The 19,453-nt window shown below is 36.3% G+C and overlaps 1 protein-coding gene across 1 annotated transcript in view; it reads right to left on the reverse strand.

The window, feature by feature from the left end:
• Positions 1 to 409: 409 nt before the first annotated feature.
• EIPR1 (EARP complex and GARP complex interacting protein 1) overlaps positions 410 to 19,453 on the reverse strand; it is a 76,212-nt gene continuing 57,168 nt past the window's right edge. Inside the window, exons 6-9 of the mRNA XM_027726062.2 lie at positions 16,205 to 16,341; positions 12,736 to 12,903; positions 11,356 to 11,523; positions 410 to 2,676 (exon numbers count right to left, since the gene is read on the reverse strand). Coding sequence (XP_027581863.1) covers positions 2,502 to 2,676; positions 11,356 to 11,523; positions 12,736 to 12,903; positions 16,205 to 16,341 — 648 coding nt within the window. The 3' untranslated portion in view covers positions 410 to 2,501. The remainder of the gene's footprint in view (positions 2,677 to 11,355; positions 11,524 to 12,735; positions 12,904 to 16,204; positions 16,342 to 19,453) is intronic.

Genomic DNA, 19,453 nt, shown 5'->3' on the forward strand with positions numbered 1-19,453 from the left:
TTTAATCAGTTATTTAACCATCTTAGAACCCTTTCTTCTATCCTACAGCAGCTTGCTTGCTCTAACAGCCTGGGATGAAACCTTGTCAAAAGCCTTTCCTTTCTGAAGATCATTTCCATATTGCTGCCAGTGTTGTACATGTAGCTCAGATCCCACTTTACAGACACCTGAAAATGATTAAAAATTGACCCTTCCTGCTCTCTTGATCCTACTGTAATGCATTTTCATTCAAATCTGATCTGCTAGTCCCTTCCTTTCGAGTGTTCATCCCCTCTCATCTTCCCTATTGAGTGATATACACATTTAACAAAATTAAAACAAAAGAAAACATTTCTCGGTATTATTTGTTTAGAGAGCTTTTCAGCTCATATAAGCTTACAATATTAAAGGAAATAAAGCCACATAAAAATTAGTCTGAAATCTATCCTGCATTTATTACATGTTAAAAATCAAGTCAAATCCCACACAGGGTTATGCCATTTCCCTGTCACCTTCACACTGCAAGCCATATACATTGCTAGACAATAAAGTTTCAATAGATCTTTATTGCTAATGTGAAGAAAATTTTTAAAGAATTCCCCTGCATACCAAAGGTGTACTGCAGAGGTATATGTTCTTTTTCCTGGGGTGGGTGGGGTGGAGAGGGTGGCGCACAGGTGGGACAGACACGACACCCAACAAGGCTTTGTGTCTGAAGATTAAAAGCTCCGCATATAAAGCACCCCAACCAAGGATTTTGATATTCAGACAACTGAAGCAATACAAATTTGGAAATGTAGTTTTTCTTACAGTATACAAATGAATAGCTCATGCCTAATTATGTATTGAAACAATTCAAAATAGCACAAGTTTAAAATCTTAACACAGAAAATCAGATCATCAGAATTTCCAATGAAGCATTCATTCTGGAGCAAACAGGCAACATCATAACACAAATACAAACAATAATACAAATCATTTAATTGGATTACTTCACTCCTATGAATTCTTCCAAGTACGCTCTATAAGAAAGCCAGAAATAGAATTCAACAGTCATCTTTTCTGGCTGTTTTGGACTATACCAGTCAGTCATACTCTCGAAGCGTGATCTCACTGAAGCAGCTGTGTATACACAACAAATCACATTTGGACATGTTTCGATCCAGGAGTGGGTAAGGACAAACAGAGGTGAGCAGCAGGCTGTCCCTCAACACTAACACCAACAGTTGCCATAGCAACAGAAGGAATCACCGTAAGAGGCTGGTATCGATCTTTCCATCCCATGTTCATTGCCATTTTTTCAGAGTGGTCTTACACAATGGTACCACAACCAACACCAGGTTCTGAAGTCAAAGGGAAGTAATGGTGGTGAAAAGGCAACAGGGAATAATTAGTGCTGCAGTTAGGCCGGGTACACAAAGAGCAAGCAGCAGAATTTCCATCTGAGTGCAAGCTATGCCAGGGGAGGGGGGGTGTCAGTATGTACAGGCGTGTTTCACTGTGCATTCCATCTACATTTCAAATTTCCTGCGCGATCTCCTACAGTGCAGCATCTGCCTGTTCTCAGCATTTGTAACAAGACAGTGACCAATGTCTCGGTCACATATTGCAAAGAGTAGGATATAGCAAAGGATATTTTGTGCTTAGTTGCAAGCCTGCTACATCATGTCAGCATATTGCAGATTGGCACAGAGCCAGAAGGATCAAAAAGAAAGTCTAAGTAGACAAATATTAAAGAGATTTTTCAGGGTAACAAAGGCATAGCTCCACAACCCCTCACAGCACAACTAAATCTATAAATATGGGATAACATATTACATGAGTATATCACAGATTTTGGTAAAGACAAACTTTGTTTCCAGTAACAAGACGTAACTGAGAATTGCATTTAGTTCATAAGTTACAGGATGGTACTTTGTTGATACTACCATAAAGCTTAAATGAAAAATATATTCTAAAAGTTTTCACTTTCACAAAAAACATTTCTTCTGAAGACATGCAAAAATGGAAGATTATTAGACTGTGTTAAGAAAGCCTTTTAAGACCATTCCTAACTGTATTTGTGGCCAGAACAGTTAACAGAATGTAGCCCTAGTTAAGAGCAGAAGCCTTATATAAGAAATATAAAATATCATTCTTGTAAACAAGTAGATCACTTCTGCTACATGCACCCTACATTGTCCCAGTCCTGTATCAGCATAATAACATTTCTGTAATTCATTATATTTGCATGAAGCTGATGTAATAAAGCAATAGTAGGAAAAGTACCCAGTATCTCCAGAAACTTTATAGTTCACAAAGTGATTAACCTCTGAAGGCTACGTAGCACAGCCTTCAGAAAATGCACCATAGTTTCCCCAAGGCAAATACAAAAAACAAATTAGAAGTGTCTATATTAGTACAGACATTCTTAACAAAATTTTAACATCTATACTTAATAAAAATAGATCCTGAAAAAAACGCTAAACAATACCTACCGGTTGTGTACATCAAGATAACAACTCCATCATAATCCAAACAAATTATAACAGTATGTGATATTTAAGAGCTCTGGGAACCCTGTTAATAACAAGTCTCCCATCATAACTTAAAGAGGCAAATAGCCACGGGTCTGCTGAGGACCATTCAACTGCATATACGCTATCTTCATGTTCTTCATAGGTAGCTATTACACTGTCCTGAAGGGGCTCTTTAATCCTAAAATTGAAAACAAAACAAAACAAAACAAACAAACAAAAATAGTAAGGATTTGTGAATACACTCCATTTTAAAAGCAATATCAAGTGTCACTAACATCTAAATATGTAAAATCCCATTTAAAGTATAAGAATGCAGTAGTAGGTTCTAGGGAAATGTTTTATACCATAAGTTTGCATGTACTTATGTTTTAGATAGCACAAAAAAGTCAAGTCAATGCTAAAGACCCCATTTGCAGGGACAAAGTAGTTCTTACTCTCAACTTCAGTGAATTTCCAAGTCTCTCTCTCACTCTCTAAAGCAAGTTAAACTACACTGCATGATCTAAATGCACTTAAACACACCTTTTTACCAACATCTTTTTTCTCAATATGCTCCACCCCTTCCTCTACCCCTTCACTGTTAAATGAATTCTTAAAATAATAGACAGTCTTAGAGATGTGTAGATAGGTAAGAAGTTGCAGTCCCTAACATCAGTCTCTCCTGCACTGCCATCCTGGACCCATTCCCTCAAGAGTAATGGAATGGGGATGGAGGCACCACTCTGAACACTTTGATTTTTATCTCCCATCGCTAGATTTATATCAGCACTGGATTATCATCCACTATTGTATAACTCACCCTCTCACTGCAAAACCCAAGCTCCTGGTCACCTATATCACCAAAGACAGACAGATTCCCTTTTGCATTGCAAATACTTACAAACAGATCCAGGCAACTCTCTGAAGTCCAAACCACCCAAGAGTCATTGACTGTGCTCTGCTAGCTGAGCACAGTCCTTCTTCCCTCCATTCACAAAGCAAATCCCTCCTCTCAGAACACCACTACAGCACATTATTCTGTAGCTACAGGGTAGGTGACTTTTCAGAGGATGACCTTAGAGCTCCTTCACCCAGAGAATCGTCTCTGACAGGAATCAGTCAGCCCTTCAGTAGCATCCCTCCACCTCCTAGGAACAGCCTTGTACTACAGCTGTAATACTCCTCACAGAAGCAAAGCCAAAGAGCCTTGTGAATGCCATTCAATCATTTAAACAGATGCTACTACTAGAGAAATGAGGTGTTGTTATTGCTGTCTTCGCCCTTTACTGCTGGTGTCTGAAAGCAGTTCTGTAATCACAAAGACTACATGGTAACACAGTCAAATTGCTCGCAGGATATCCCTGCTCCACCTAGCCAGCCGAGCCAGCTGTGAATCTAACACTGCAATTAAAATTGAATTGGATTTAATGAAGAAAGCAAAAGTAGTCTCATACTGCAGAATAGGTTCAGGTATGTAGTTTCAAGAATTTTTACAATTTACTTGTGCTACGTTAAAGGTCAACTAACCAAAAAAAGGTCATAGCACAACCAACATGCACCCTCTGGTTAATTGCAAAGAGCAAGCTTGTTTTGAAATTCTCCTGAATACCTACTTTGATGCAAACCATCTAACAACAGAGAGCTAACAAACACACAGACACTTCACAGCCTGCAATGTGTTTTTCTAAGTTCCTGTTAACTGACATGCCCTGTTAAGCGAAAGTTGGTCATGTCCCGAGACAGCAATGTGCTTCACGCGGTGCTCACCCACTTACCCACAACTCCATTATTCTGAAGGTTTCAGATGTCTCTCTGGCTAAGCAGGGGAGTAATGCACAGTGCACATGGTTGTCAGGGGACACGACCGACTTTCAGTTAACCAGGAATCTCAGTTAACCAAAGGTTGGAAAAACAAGGACAAATAAGCTTCTAGATTATACTATTTTCTGTATGCTCAGAGCTGTTTCAGTGCTTCATTTAAATAACACAGCTCATCTAATTTAATTTACAGAAGTCATGGGGGAATGAGTGTTCAGGAAAGAAGCCCATAGATGAACTTCTGTTTGGCATTTCCATTTATAACTATAGTTTTTAACTGTCTTTTGTTTATACACTGAATTTTTTCTTGTGTACAAAAGTATATTTTGTGCCTTCCCAGAAAAAGAAAGCATGTTATTCCATGTCATTCTTCAGGCCACATGAGTTCAGTTTTTGGTGTTGCTTTTTTGTTTTAAATAGTATAGATCTGTGATAATATTATATATAGACTACTTATAGAAGTGATCACTTGGTGATCACAACTTGTGTCTCAGGAACAATATAGAACATCCAAAAGAAACTGTCCATGAGCATCCTTTACAAACATGATGAATGAAAACAGATTAGTCTTTAAATTATGTAATGGCTAATGAACTCAGAAGGATTAGGCTAGTGAAATAAAGAGCAGAATTCATTTAATGTATGTGAAAGACTGTTCTAAAAAAATTAAAAAAACCCCAAAAAACACAAAAAGAGCAAAGTTGTTTGTGACCTTACCCAATGGTAAGAAAACACCTCAGATTTCTCTACATTTTGGCTATATGTGTGCTTTTTTTGGTAATCCAAAAACAGGCTGAGGACACCATTTTTGAATCTATATGAATCTAGGGTACTTAGAATTGTTCCTTTTCTGAGTCCCACAATTATCTATTTACTCTCAATGAAATTTTACACATCTTTTACACATTTTTATTTATTAAAGAATCAGGTCAGACTCTTCTAACTCCCCAGATTATACATATAATATGGTTAATGCAAGAAGTTAAAGACTTAAATAAATGTCAGTGTCATAACTGTTAAGGTAACAAATACCTTTTAAATATATATATATATGGGGGCCCCCTGGTGGCCTAGTGGTTAGGATGCAGCGCTCTCACCGCCGCAGCCTAGGTTCGATTCCCGGTCAGGGAACTCCTCCGGGCAGATGGAGCTCGTCAGCCCTGTAAGGCCATCCATCTAAGAGAAGGTCACTCTAAACAAACCTACGTCCTGAGGACCTCGCTGCCACCATCCAAGCTCACTCGGCCCTGGCAGATGAACCTCAGGATTAAAGGGTGGGCTCAGTTCAGCGCACACTGTGTCTCACCTAAAAAATCCACTGTGCAGGCTCAAAGGGTAATGACCTTTCCCAAATCTTCGTTCGCAAAGACTGGCCATGATATGATATGAGATATATATATATACATATAAACAGAGTCTACAAAAATACTATTTTCATCACAGCACATACTAGTGGAACACATAAAAATCAACTTGTAAGTATCTTATGATGCTTTTGTTTATTTAGATATTTTAATTATCCTTCTGTTGGTATCAGTTACTACAATTTTATTTCTCCTTAATATACAGTTGGCCATGTCATAGCACCGACAATAATAATACTCTATTCATAAAGTACCAATATTTAAAAGAATATTGCTATACTTTAATGTGCATTATTCTTATCTCAGAAACTTTCCATTTTGTAGTTATCAAATCCTGATGAAAATGATCAGGTTATTAGCTTTCTTAGGTTAAAGATGTAACACTGAACACAGAGGACTGGATACTAGGATAGTCAGGTATCTGTGGCAGATTTTGGAACAGGGAGGCGAGTTCAGGAACTGCAATTTCTTCCCAGTTTGAGAAGATCAGGAATAGGAAGAGTAACTGTATAGAGCTGGATATGAAGTAAACTTTCTTCTATGCTACTTTAATATGTATAATTCAGGTTGTCACCAAAACAGATATATCTGTTTTTACATAAAAGCCTCAGGCTATGGGTATAACAATAGCTGTGTATATATAGCATGCCTATATGTGTACAAAACAGCTATGTATAGCATGTATAGCTATGCTATAGCTAGTTCAATGTACCACAGGTGTAGGTGCTTGGCCTATTGATCCCTTGATAGAACAGTCTGTGTAGACTGCATTTGATAAGCACACTTGGTAATCACTTGTTGTGCCTGTCAAGCTCAGTAAGCCATCTTCTTCCTTGCCCTACACCTTACTGCCCTTTAAAAAGCTTCTCTAGTTTCTTGTTTTCCCATACTATTTTAAAGATTCTACTCCGACCAGACTAAAATTCCTTTTCTTTTCTTATATATATTCTTCTATTGCACCAACTGACAGGGCATTACACTCTTATGCCACTAAGAATTCACAGTATGAAATGTGCAATCTCTACCTACATCATGTATAAATTTTAGACCTGTGGCTACAGAGAGCTGAAACTGGACTGCGTTCTCTTTGTAATCTTATTCAAATAGCACGACCCTGACCAGCTTCTATGAAAAGAGAGGAGCTTTTATTTTACCAGATAACTTTGAGGTTAATTGTGCTACAGATTTGAGAAAGAAGCCTGTTCGGCCTTGGATAATTATTTTCATGTAGAGAGCTGTTATTTCCAATTACTTCTCATGCTAACAACCACTTAAGTTTGCAGTGCTTGCAATTCTGTTTTGTCACCACAATATTCAATAAAATATGGTTTTCAGTCAGCAAAAGTCATTAATTCCTTATCACCATCAAAATTAAATCCTCTTTAATCTAAAAATCACTATGAAATAGAAGTGAATCAATAGAGCAGCAACAGGTACTGCAGCATCCAAAAATGAATCCTGAAGAGCATGGCACTGGATTCCAGAATAAACCATGTGGACGCCCTTTCCCTTTAACTTCAGGAGAAAATTGTTTCTGGTAAGATAAGACAACACACTACTTGCTTCTTCATTCTCTTAAGAAAAACTGAATTCAAGCATGTTTACACTTCAACACAATTTTTGTAGATAATAATTGGCCATTCATACTATTCCAAGGATTATCATTTTTTTAACTCAAAAAAGAGCTTTCTGAACTGCTTCTACAGGAAAACATGATCTTTAAAAACAGGAAAAGTGTATTTTTATATAACAGGTTTCACAGATGTCCTAATATGCAAAATAGGTTAAGGAAGGTATACCTACTCATGAGGGTTAAAGAAAGAAATAGTACAGAAAAACTACGAGCTTTTAAAGCAAAATAGTCCAGAAACTGAAAAGTGCTGCTGCACTAAATTTGGCCCAGGTTCTTACACATTCAATGAAGTAAAGTCCGGAATCCTAGCATTCCCCAAAACAGAAACTATTTAAGCTGTTTTAATTAATTGACTCTCTTGGTTGATTCCATAGCATAATCCTATGACTTCTAGATTTCTCCAAGACATAAATGCCACAAGCAAAATGGCATAAAAATTAACACTATTGACAGCTGTGTGAAAATATCCTGAAAGCCTGCCTCAGCATGTTTGGCAAATCCTATTCAAAATATCAACGCTGACAAATATCTCTCCTGAAGTCACAGATGCATATACAAAGGTGTTATGTTAGATCACACAGTTCATATGTATTATAATGAAACCACATAACTTATTATTCAAAAAGCTCCAAACTACATTTCTATCACAAAAAGTAGAAACCACCAGCTCCTTTAAATGGAACTTGATCGAAGTCTCTTTCAATGGAGAGGCCAGCCACCATTTTTTCTCTGGTCCATTCTGACTGCTGAAGATGATTCTAATTTTAATTAAGAATAATTCTAATTCTAATTAAGATTTTAATGAGAAATCTCATTAAAACCTTTACAATCTCAAGTGAGATACTCTGTACTGGAAGGACTAATCCTTTACATCTCTCAGCTTTAAATATAAAATGGTGAGAAGCGCTTGTGTTAGATCTTGTTCTGTTCGTATCAAAGGACATTGTGCTTAACATCTATGGCGAAAAAGATGGAAACATAAGCCTTCAGGAAAAACTCTAAAACTGCATTTCCTAACATGAAATTTCTGGTACAATCTTCAAAAGATAACAAAGACAAGGATCATCTTAGAACATATTGTCAAAAAATGTAGCATAAGAGAGAAGGCAGCATACTGACCTTAGTAATCAGTTCTGCTAGTGAAACAGCAGACATCTTAAGCTCCTAAACCCCAAAGAAAGCTAAGGGAGCTGGTAGCTCCTACTGCTGAATTAAAGTTTAAGGATGGCTTCCTTGCTGGGACTGATGTATAAGCTCAAAATGTTATTGACCATATAAATCTTTTCATTGTTATGGATACAGAATAGGCTTTTTCAATTAAAGAGCAAGTCCTCCATTATCAGTTGAGCCTTGTCACAAAGTTCTGGCCACAGAAGTCACGAAGTATGAAAACACTGTTGTAGATGCAGCATGTACCTTGCTGCTGGTGCTCCTAAGACAGTAAATAGTCTTCTCATGCTGCACATTTCCAGTATGCCAAACAGAAACCTAAATAGTTCAAAATTCAAACCTAGAAGGCAAATAAATATGTTGCAATAACAGAAGAAAAGGAATGCTGACTGGTGAGTAAAGATGGCCACACTAAACTGCAAGAACTTACTAGCTTTTTTTATCGTAGAATTAAAATGACTATCAGACTAGTTTAATACAACAATATATAGACTTACTTACTAACATCAGGAGTTTGGATGACCACAGACTGAAGAAAGGATAAAAGACAGTCACCATCTCCCTTTAGAGGAAGACAGTTCCCAGAGCTCTGCAAGTGTCTTACAGGTACTGACAGACATCTTCAGGAGATTTAGAATTCAGGCAAGTTCAGTGTTGCAGGGAGAAAGCAACAGCAGAGTGCAAAACGATTAAAGAAAGAGGTCAAGGAGAAGCCTGACTTAACCAACTGCATTCATAGATGTGGAACGATCCCGTTTTAAATGTTTTGTTCCAATGCAGGCATTGAAAAGCACTCCCTGTGTTCTTATCCAGGCATATTAGCTTTGCTTGGGGAATGAAACATAAATGCATCCCAAGTACTCACACTCATCTGTTCTATTTTCATTTATTTTGTACACTTTTTTCTATCTCTGGATCGAGGTGCTAGAAATTAAGCTAGTACAGCATTTCATTCCCCATTTTTCAGCTGATTTTTTTTTCCCCATATTTGAACTGTGCATTAAATAATCCAGGGTGGGGACTGGACCAGCACACAGCACAGCTGTCCTCTGGCCACATGCCTATAGCTCTTCTCTGTGGACAGCTTGATCCTCATTTTCGACTACCTACTTTCAACAGAGGCTTTGGGCTTCCCAAACAGAAAGCACTGAAGCCTTTCCTTATTCAGTGCAAGAAAATAAACACAGTTGGCATATTACTTCTAGACACATTTGCACAGCTAACATGTTTTGGAGCAAACAAAAACACAGTTAGTGAGAACAGATAAACTCAAGAATATGGCTGATGACAAAAGAAAATCCTACATGGAAGAATCAAAGTCTCCAAAGATGATTCAGAAAGCACCAAATGTCCCTGAATGGCAAATAGTCAGGAGCTATGAGGATACACATGGGAAGTACATCTTCTTTTCCTGTTTTTAAAATTTGTCCTCCTGCCTACTATGAGACACGATAAAGGCTAGGGAGACCTTTGATATGATAGAGGGAGACTGCCTGCACTTACATTTCTGTGATTGATAAGAGAAACAACAGCAGCAGCAGTTAAAAAGTAGAGAGAAGGTAGCAAACTAGTTGCTCTGATCTGAATCAGCAGTTAAGAGAAACTGAAGGTAACTTGATTGCAACAAGAGACAGATGTTCATGCAATAGTCCTAGTTATATTGCTTATGAAAGCATGTTCTGGTCTCCAAGACAGGAGCATATAAAGTCCCAAGATGTCAACACATACACAGACAAACTGAAAGGAGAACCCACTAACAACAAATCCTTGGAAGAACAGAATACAGCAACTTTTAGTTTGTCTATTCATTACACAGTGAACTTGAATTCTTTTCCTTAGAAAAAAGTTATCTCCAAATAATTATTTCTCAGCTGTGAACTTTAAAATGTAGGCAGTTACTGCAGCAAATCTGGCAAGAATAAATGAGTGGATAGACTCATGCATAGTTCTACATGGTTGAACCAGGAAGGGTTAAACTGACATACTACTTGCTTTTGTCTCCAGGCAAAAATACAATAAAAATTAGGAAATTTACTCTCAAATATATTAAAAATTAACCTGAGTTTTAAAGATCTCAGGAAGGAGTCTTAACTGTGTGGAACAGTATTACAATTCAATGTTTTTAAAATTTTTAAATTTTTAAAAAACATCAAACCCTTGAAGATACAACTGGCACATATTCCTCACTTTTATATTTAATACAAGGAGTATTTTTACAAGTTATTGTATTCAGGGCATGAAAAATAGTAGTCCACAAGGAAAAAGCCTTTTCCCTTCTTTCCACTTGATATTTCAACCCTCTTTTGAGAGAGATTTGGTCACTCAGTCTGAAGGTGACTGGCTAGAGACACTAGTTGTACAGACACATGCTCTTTCTGGTGTATTTCAAGATACACCTGAAAAAGACATTCTCTTTTTCAACATTTGCGTGCTGTTTAATAGCAAATCAGATGTGCTCCAAAACAGGATAAAAATCAACCTCATTTTTTTCATTTGACTGGTAACATTTCCTAAAGGTTACAACACATACATAGAAAACACAAAAGCATATTTTCAAATTCTCACTTAACCCAGCTTATTCTACGTGCTTGACTTGATCCAGAGCTCCCTTAAAGTGAATCTTTTCACCAATCCAGTGGACTTTAGAACTGGTCCTCAGCATCACCAACCCCTGTGAACACCACAACCCCCACTGAACACAGAGTGACTGTGCCAATCAGATTTAAAGAGTGTGTTCCACCCAAGACTCTGAGTGAAGAATGAAGTGGGAATTAAAACTACTTACCTGAAAGGCCTGTATACAAAAAACCTAGTCAGCAAAAAAATAGCATGTAAAACATTACAATGAAAAGACAATTATAAGCATCTGCATAAAACTCAGGAAACTTCATACTTCTCTTCTTGATGCTGGTCCTCTTGGTCACTGAGTTCATCATCATCTACCATGTGCCCAAATGGTTCAGAAGAAATTGATACCATATTAGACAGGATAACTCTGCTATCACTGCTTCCTGTAAGGATCAGCTGATCGTGAGAATGATTGTATCTGACATTCCAGACCCTAAAAAAGTTAAAGCAGAAAGAATAAGATTCTTGGTAGGTATAGTGCATCAATGTTAAACATTTTCTTTTAAGAGTGGCACTAAAATTGACCTTTTAAACATTGTAAGTATACATAGAAGTAACAAGCCTCATTTCAAAGACTGTTTTTGCCATCTTCATTTGGCTTTTAAGCTTTCATATAATCTGTTTTTTATGAGGTACGTTTAAAATTCAACAAATAAGTTAAAAAAAAAAAACAACAAAATAACAAAACATACCATTCAATGATATCATTCCTTGAGGGTACATGCCAATTCATTGTTGAATAAGTCAGATAAATATTTAAGTTCTATATATAAAAATTTCCCCAAAGCAAAATATGGATTAGAATTAGCCTGTTAAACAAAAATCTCACAACATTCTTACAGTGAAGTTTAAAATAGATCCTCAAAAATAGGATTATATTTCTCTTCAAATTTTACATATCAAGTTAACACAAACATCTTAAGGTTCTTGTTTTATTCTTTTTCTTTGAATATTTTGGAAAAAAAAAAAGTATAAATTCTGCTTCTGTTAATTCACATCTTCATTCCCCTCAAAGAAGCTTCAGGGTCCAGATTTATTTTTCAATAATTACTCCAACCCAAATTTTATAAAATATTAACTGTTCATCTTTGCTTAACCACTGAAGAGTGTACATGTCAGACAACAGTCTCTCCTTACTCCAGCCACAGGCCAGAGCAGCAGATACAGATTCTAAAGGTTCTCTCAGAGAATAAAATTACTCACTTGCATATTCTGACTTAAGGACTTTGAAGAGCATAAAAAAACGGGGCTGAATTACCAAATGTTTTAACCATTCGACAACAGAACGATGGATGACAGCTGCTCTACTGCACATCAGGTGCATCAGATCAGCCTCCATTTGGGAAGGCACACCTGTGTCCCAGCTGCCCCTATCAGCCAAGGTCTGTGCTGTGCTTCTCAAAGGTGTATCCCAAATCCCAACAATGTTAAAAACACTTTCTTGCCAATTAGACTAACATTTTCTTAACTCATAATTACGCAAGGAACACTGACATGTTGAAACATTTCCTCTATGCAAAAAAATGATTATTCACAATAGCACAAACATAGTTAGTTTGCAGTGTTCCTAAATGGTAAAATAATTAGCTGAATAAATTACATAAGCCATCCACCCACAAAACAGCATCCAGATAATTTGTTCTACCAGTGGGAATGCTCCTCTAGTGTCTTCACTGGTTCAGTGACATTCCTTGTGTCCCAGAATTTCACCTTGCAGTCATCTCCACAGCTAGCCAGGTAGTACTGTTTATTGGGATTAAAGTCCAGGTCTCGTACCAGCTGTCCATGTGCATTTTCTATGCAATATATCTGTCTGTAAAACACATTAAAAAAATTAAATGGTCTATAAAAAGCTAAGTGCACTCCACTGACAGGAATCTGTTTCCCTGGAAACTCGCATAATCCTCTTAACATCAGCAGACCTAGAGTTCCCACTGCTAGTGCACAGTTTGGGGAAATCCCAGCTGTTAACAACAGTGACTTGTATAGATTTCTCAGCTTCCTTTGAAGCTCTGCTCTTTCCATGTTTGCATTAGGATCATCTGGAGTTAAAAGGAAACAGTAGTTCCAGATGATTCTAGCACAGCTGTGTAACAACTGCTATAAAATGTCTGCTACTAAACCACAATATTTTCAGATAAGAGCTTCCCCACTCCTAAGTAGCTACACTAATTCTCTATCTATGACATCTACTCCTCCCTATATGAAAAGCAGAGATGCAAGGGATGCAAGAGATATGAACAACAGCTTTTTATTACTGCTCCGTAGTGAACTTACCTTCCTGACCTGTGGCACTTATCACTAATTTACCTGTGGCCCTTAAACTACTCAGCCATGTGCATACTCATCCATCTAGACCACTTGAGAAAACATTTGTAGCACTGCCAACAACCCAGAATCTCTACTCAAGCATCATGTTCCATTAGATTGTTTCCCTATCTCGCCTCTTCAACTTGGTTGGTTTTTTTATTTTTTTTTCACAATTGCATTATCAGTTTTCTCAAAGCCACCATCTACCATCTAAAGTTCTGCTTAGACTTGACAGTCTCCTACAATTTTCCCTAGTACTTGTCAACACTTTGTGAGCTTCTTCCTTTCTTTAAAAGAAAATGTTTCTCTTCAGAAAACACACTGACTAAAATTTCATATTTCTTGTGAAAATTTCATAGTCTTATTGTCTTCTGTCAAGATGAAACAGTCTCTTGCTGTTAATCCTACATAGCAAAATAGCTCCATAAGGAGAAATTCGAAGTATACCAGGCTTCTACTAAGCCCTATTCTGACATCTATGGCAGTCACGAGTGAAGTTGCCTCAATATCCATCATAAACACTTTTCTCTGAGTTTGAGAGGTTAAGGATATCCTTCAGGTATACCTTTCTACCAGGTATTCTGGGAATCAAATTCAAACTTCCTCTTAATTTCTTAAAATATGTCTATGGGAAAAATTTTGAGTCTCAAGCATGCTTGTAGCAGTAAAACACTTCTTTATTGCACCTTTCTTTTTTTTTTTTCTTACATTGATCATAGCATGTAAGGGCTTAAAAAGAAATATCAAAGTCCACTGTGTATTCAGCACTGCTCACCATGAAAGCCTTTGTTCCAACTTAACTGTTATTCTGATCACTTAATCCCTTTCTTTCCCAAATATGAATATTCTTTTCTTCACCCTATCATCCTACCTACAGCAATAATACATGCACTGAATTCCCCACTTATACATCCTAAGATTAATGCCAGACCACATATACATTTTCTCCAGCTATTGGCTCCACCTTCTCATATTATTCTTTGTCCATATTTTTTAGAATTTATTCTTGGAGTTTGAATTTTCCTCAAAATTCTCTCTCTAAATCAATTCTGCCTAGTGTCTGTCTCCCCTGCTTCACAAGCTCTTCTCTGAATAAGACTGCTTCTTAGTCTAGTCTAGGAGTCTTCTTAACAATCTTTCTTTCCTCTCCTTTTTGATATCTCCAAAATTATGTACTCCACCTATCATAACCACACTCTGCAAAATTAACTATTCTGGCTCCTCTCTTTGCTGGTATAGCAGTTTTCTGCCCTTGATTCCTCCCTCCCCCCTCATTTTTTGCATCTTATACTGCCACAGTTTATACTACCCTGACTTTAAGCTCCTACTTCTAGCCTAACTAATCATTATCAAATATTCACATAATTATAGACATATTACAGCGTAATCACAGATGAGACTTATTCTTGCACATATTTTTCAAGTATACTGTGAACAGCTCTTTGGCATTGCCTAGTACTTAACCTGGTTTAAGGACTATCTAACCTGAGCTTCACTTAAAGTAATTAGAATTGTAGGGTTTGATTGTGTTAACCAAGCTGCACCTTTCATTGAGGATCTTATTAATATCTGGACTATCTACCTTCATAGAAGTTACTCAGAGAACTCATTTAATGCAAGATAGAGATGTTTTTTCTAATGAGATAGAGCATGAAGCAGACCTCACAATATTTAACATTTTCTCTTTGAAACACAGGCTTTAATCTTAAGGTCTGCATGCTATATGTTAAAAATAGGATGATTATAAAATATCACCAAAACCATAAATTTAATAAAACCCTTCTCCTTTGACCTCTCCTTTCGCTTTTGTACACTTCATTTAAAAGAGTTCTTATAAACCAAAATATCCACATAAAGTTAGATTTTTATGTATCATTTCATAAGGCAAAGACCAGGACTTTCAAACTTGATGAAAAACATACAGGAAGTAACTTTTAATTATTGTATTTGTATTTTTACCTTTCCTTGCCTTAATTAAATAAACCTTTTTGGTAGAAACATACAAAGCTGGCAAACACAGGGATTTATTGCTACACCTCTGAGTTGGCAGGAACCACAGAACTAAATTTAAAGTCATTCCCCTTTAAGGCAACAAAAGTTATTACAAGACATCAGTCTTCTCGGTTTAGTGATAAATTACTATGTGCTAAAGGGATAAAGTATATTTTAAAAAAGCTTGCACAGGCTTTAGTAGTCATGGCAACAGATGTGCACAACATCACTCCTTTGCTTATCAAAATCATAACTGAGCAGGGCAGAAAACACCTTATTAGGTATATTCAAAGCTTTTATTTGGTTATGATTTTGATAGATTCAGTGGTTTCTTAAACTAGCATGCTACAATCTTTAGTACAGAACTCCATTTGTTAAAATCAAAATAGTAAAGAGTGAACTTAACCTGTGAATTGCCTTCAAAGATTAAAATCACCTTTAAATAGTATGCTATGAAGAAAGTTCATCACATGGTCAGGACTGTTGTTAAATCATTTTCAGGCTGAATTACAGAACAGCTTCATTAAGGTAATCCCTATGTATTAAACAAATCATCTTGAGATTGATACGTAGTTCGGTAAAACTCAGTATATAAGTTAGAATTGAAGCTGAGGGGGAAAACCAGAGAAAACCCTTTATTAAATCATAAATATATCAGCTACGCAAGCACAACTACTCCTTTTATAAATTATAGGTTTGCCACATTCATTATCTAAAAAAAATAAAATGTTAGGAGCAATGAAAAAAAAAAAAAAATCTATCTCCAAAGGAGAATGTCTTCTTTAGAGAACACGAGTGCAATTTCTCATTACCTCATGCTTCGCGTATCCCATCCTCGGACAGTGGTATCGTTGGCTGTTGCAATCTGTGTACAATTGTGGTGTGGACTCCATCTTCCAGAAGTAAATTTTAATTGTCCTTTCCCTTCCAAGGCTGCAGAACTAGAAAGCTAAAACAACGAAACAAAGCTGGAAATGTTTCCAAATGTAACATTACAATGAAATTAGTTCCTCTGAAGACAAAAACTGCTCAATAGCCTATTGCTCCAAGTGCAGACTACCATCTCCTAGGACAAAAAAGTAAAAAGAGAAAAAAATTAAAAGCTAGAGCTAATATTCTCTCTCAGAGTAATTTTTACAAAGGCTTATGCACTGTAATGTCTTCAGAAATATTAGAAGTACTGTACTACTGTATAAATTAAAAAAACCAGCTTTAGACCATTTGTTGAAACAGTAGATAGACAATATGGGCACACTGCAGAAATTCGTAGCTGCCTCACACACACACATGCATTTAGCTTTGTTAACAGTCTTACAAGACTTTTTCAATGTCAAAATGCCAAATTTTATCTGTAGGAACAGAATTATGGTGTCAAAGACCCTTGGATAAATGTATAGCAGCTTTTAAAAATTTAAAAAAATAAAAATTAAGAAATATCAAGGCCCAGGCGCCCGCGTCCATTGAAATAACAGTAGATACTGGATCACAAATCTACTATCTGTGATAATTAAAGGTTTCAGTTCCAAAACCAGGCTTACATCTCATTGAGCAGGCAGTTCTGCATCTCCACAGTTAATGAAAAGAAGGTCCAAAGTAATGAACTTTCTCTTTGAAGTTGTATAGCAAGTTATCCCCCAATTCCATGTGCACATGAGGGGAAATGAAGCTGCAGACACCGCAAATTACTTTTACTTCTAATCACTTTCTGAAACTGTTTAATATCTACAAGGGTGGAAGAAAACCAAAGTACTTGCACTTCATCAGATATTAAATTTATACAAATTCTGAGCAGTTAGGCAGATAGCATGACTTTGGTCATCTTTCACACAACTTCCATATTTGGAAGACATTTCACTATGAGGTATTTCATGAAAGCTGTGCTGGATCTTGTTGGATCCTAATACAACATAAATATTCTATTAAATACTAGATTTCTCAGCAGAAATATTACACTTTGATGGATGAAAAAGACTAAAACATACAAAGTGCTTAAATAAACTTCAACTGACATCAACAGAAAAATATGCTGTCAGTATAAGACTGCTTAAACCTATTTGTATATTGTGCCAATGTCCATTTATGTATTTTGTTACCTTTTTACTACTACAGCTCCACCAAGAATATCATATCTCTTTAGCATTATCATTAAAAATCTAGAAATTACAACTCTTCTATCATTGAAGTCTACCTAATGCTACCTAAAATGTGTTGCCCTCCAAAAATTTTTCTGCCTTTTTTTTTTTAAAATTCATTGAGTTCAGTTCCTCCCATTGCAGGCAGCCATGCCACATAGTCCTTTCATAACTGTTCTTGGCTCCTGAACCATCTTACAACTATTTGCCTTTTCAAATAGCCTTATCATACTGGCAGTTCAGGGCTACTCTCACAATACCTAAGTAACAGAATCCAGTTATTTTTAAGTGCTAAGTTTCTATGTCACAGCAAGAAAATATTTTTATTCCTTAAACAGAAGTTTTCTGCTTTATACTAGAAAAATTAAACTAAACATCAAGTTCATTCCCTGAAATATATTGTTATTCCTATATACTGATGATTCATCCCATGTTCTGTCAGCAATAATTTTCATTATTTCACTCCTACTTCTATTCCATCATTAAGGAGACCATTAAATAAAATTGATTCCAACTCTTTAAGAGCTGGTTTCTATCCTCTTTCTGATCCAGTAATTTTCCTTTTATTTTTCTTCTGACAGTTTTTTGCCCTCCTATAATTAATCTATGTTTATGCTAGTTGCAGTAATTATGGGGCACTCTAAAAAAATTCACTGAACTCCACAAGGTATTTCCTTACCATGAGAAACAGCAGCAATCTTGCCAAGAAAGCATCTCATGCTTATTTCTAACATCCTCCTATATTTGGATACATCACTTTTATCCAGATAGCCTGTGAAATCCTCCCCACAATATATTCTGCCTTGCCTGGAATGCCACGGCTAGATACTATCTGTTATTCTCAATGAAGACCACCTATATCTTAATGCTGCTAAAGAATCCAGAAGAGACAAGAAATCCAGAAGGAATCTAACTAGTAATTTAGATTAAAATCACCAAAACCACACCTCTATTCATCCCTTCATGAAAACATATGAAAACCAGAAAAATATCTAGATTTTAACATCTCCATTTCATTTTGTTGCACTTATCTGCCATGCCAAACATATTGCATTTTCCCAAGGAAGAGTTCTAGTGATTTGGAAACATCTGACCTTAAGTGTATACACAGAAATATTAACTGTCATCTTCTCAGCAGACTCAACCCACACCTTGTGGATTGGTTGGGCTTCTCTTGGGTCCAGCTAATGATTATAAATGGCAAAGAGTGGCTAATTTAATTGCAAAAGGTAATGATGCAGCGAGTATAAGATTAGTTTCACCTCAGAAGGTAACGTCCTCAAAACAAAAATAAAGGGAGTGATCAAAAGGAAAGGAGAAGCTTGTCTTATTGCAAATACAGGCAAATATTCCTGTATTAAATACTGTAATGAGGAAACATGTTAGCAAAAAAACATTGAAAGGAAATAAAAACCCCAACCAAAACAAAAGCAGAAAACACCCCAAACAAATCCAGTGAACTGTATAGTAAGTTATGATAAGAAAATGTTTTTTATAGAAAACTGACCAAATAATTCAGAGAACAAACGCACCAATGATTCTATTACAAAGAAGCTGTGAACATATTGGGAACCCTAGAATTCTAATTCTAATGAAACAATGCAACTTGTAAACCACAGGCAGATACAAAAGATACATCAAATAAGACTCAGAAGGTTTGATCAGTGCAGACAAGTAGAAATTTTGGCCTATGCAAAATTTTCAAGACATATTTTCAGTTTTTCACCTGTTATACCTGAATTTTAAACAAACTTGTTCATAAACATGAAAAGTCCATAAAGAGTAGCATTTGGTTTACCACTTACCATTAAAATGAATATTGCCTATAATATATATCTATCCAAAAAGGAAGTAACTGAAATGTTATTAAAACAGAAAGACCAGTTCTGCACCAATGTAATGAGTACCTCCTTATCTCTACTATCTGAT

This window comes from Pipra filicauda, unplaced genomic scaffold (assembly GCF_003945595.2).
Source record: "Pipra filicauda isolate LSUMZ 115617 unplaced genomic scaffold, ASM394559v2 scaffold41_size5083284_pilon, whole genome shotgun sequence".
In the NCBI taxonomy this organism is placed as follows: Eukaryota; Metazoa; Chordata; class Aves; order Passeriformes; family Pipridae; genus Pipra; species Pipra filicauda.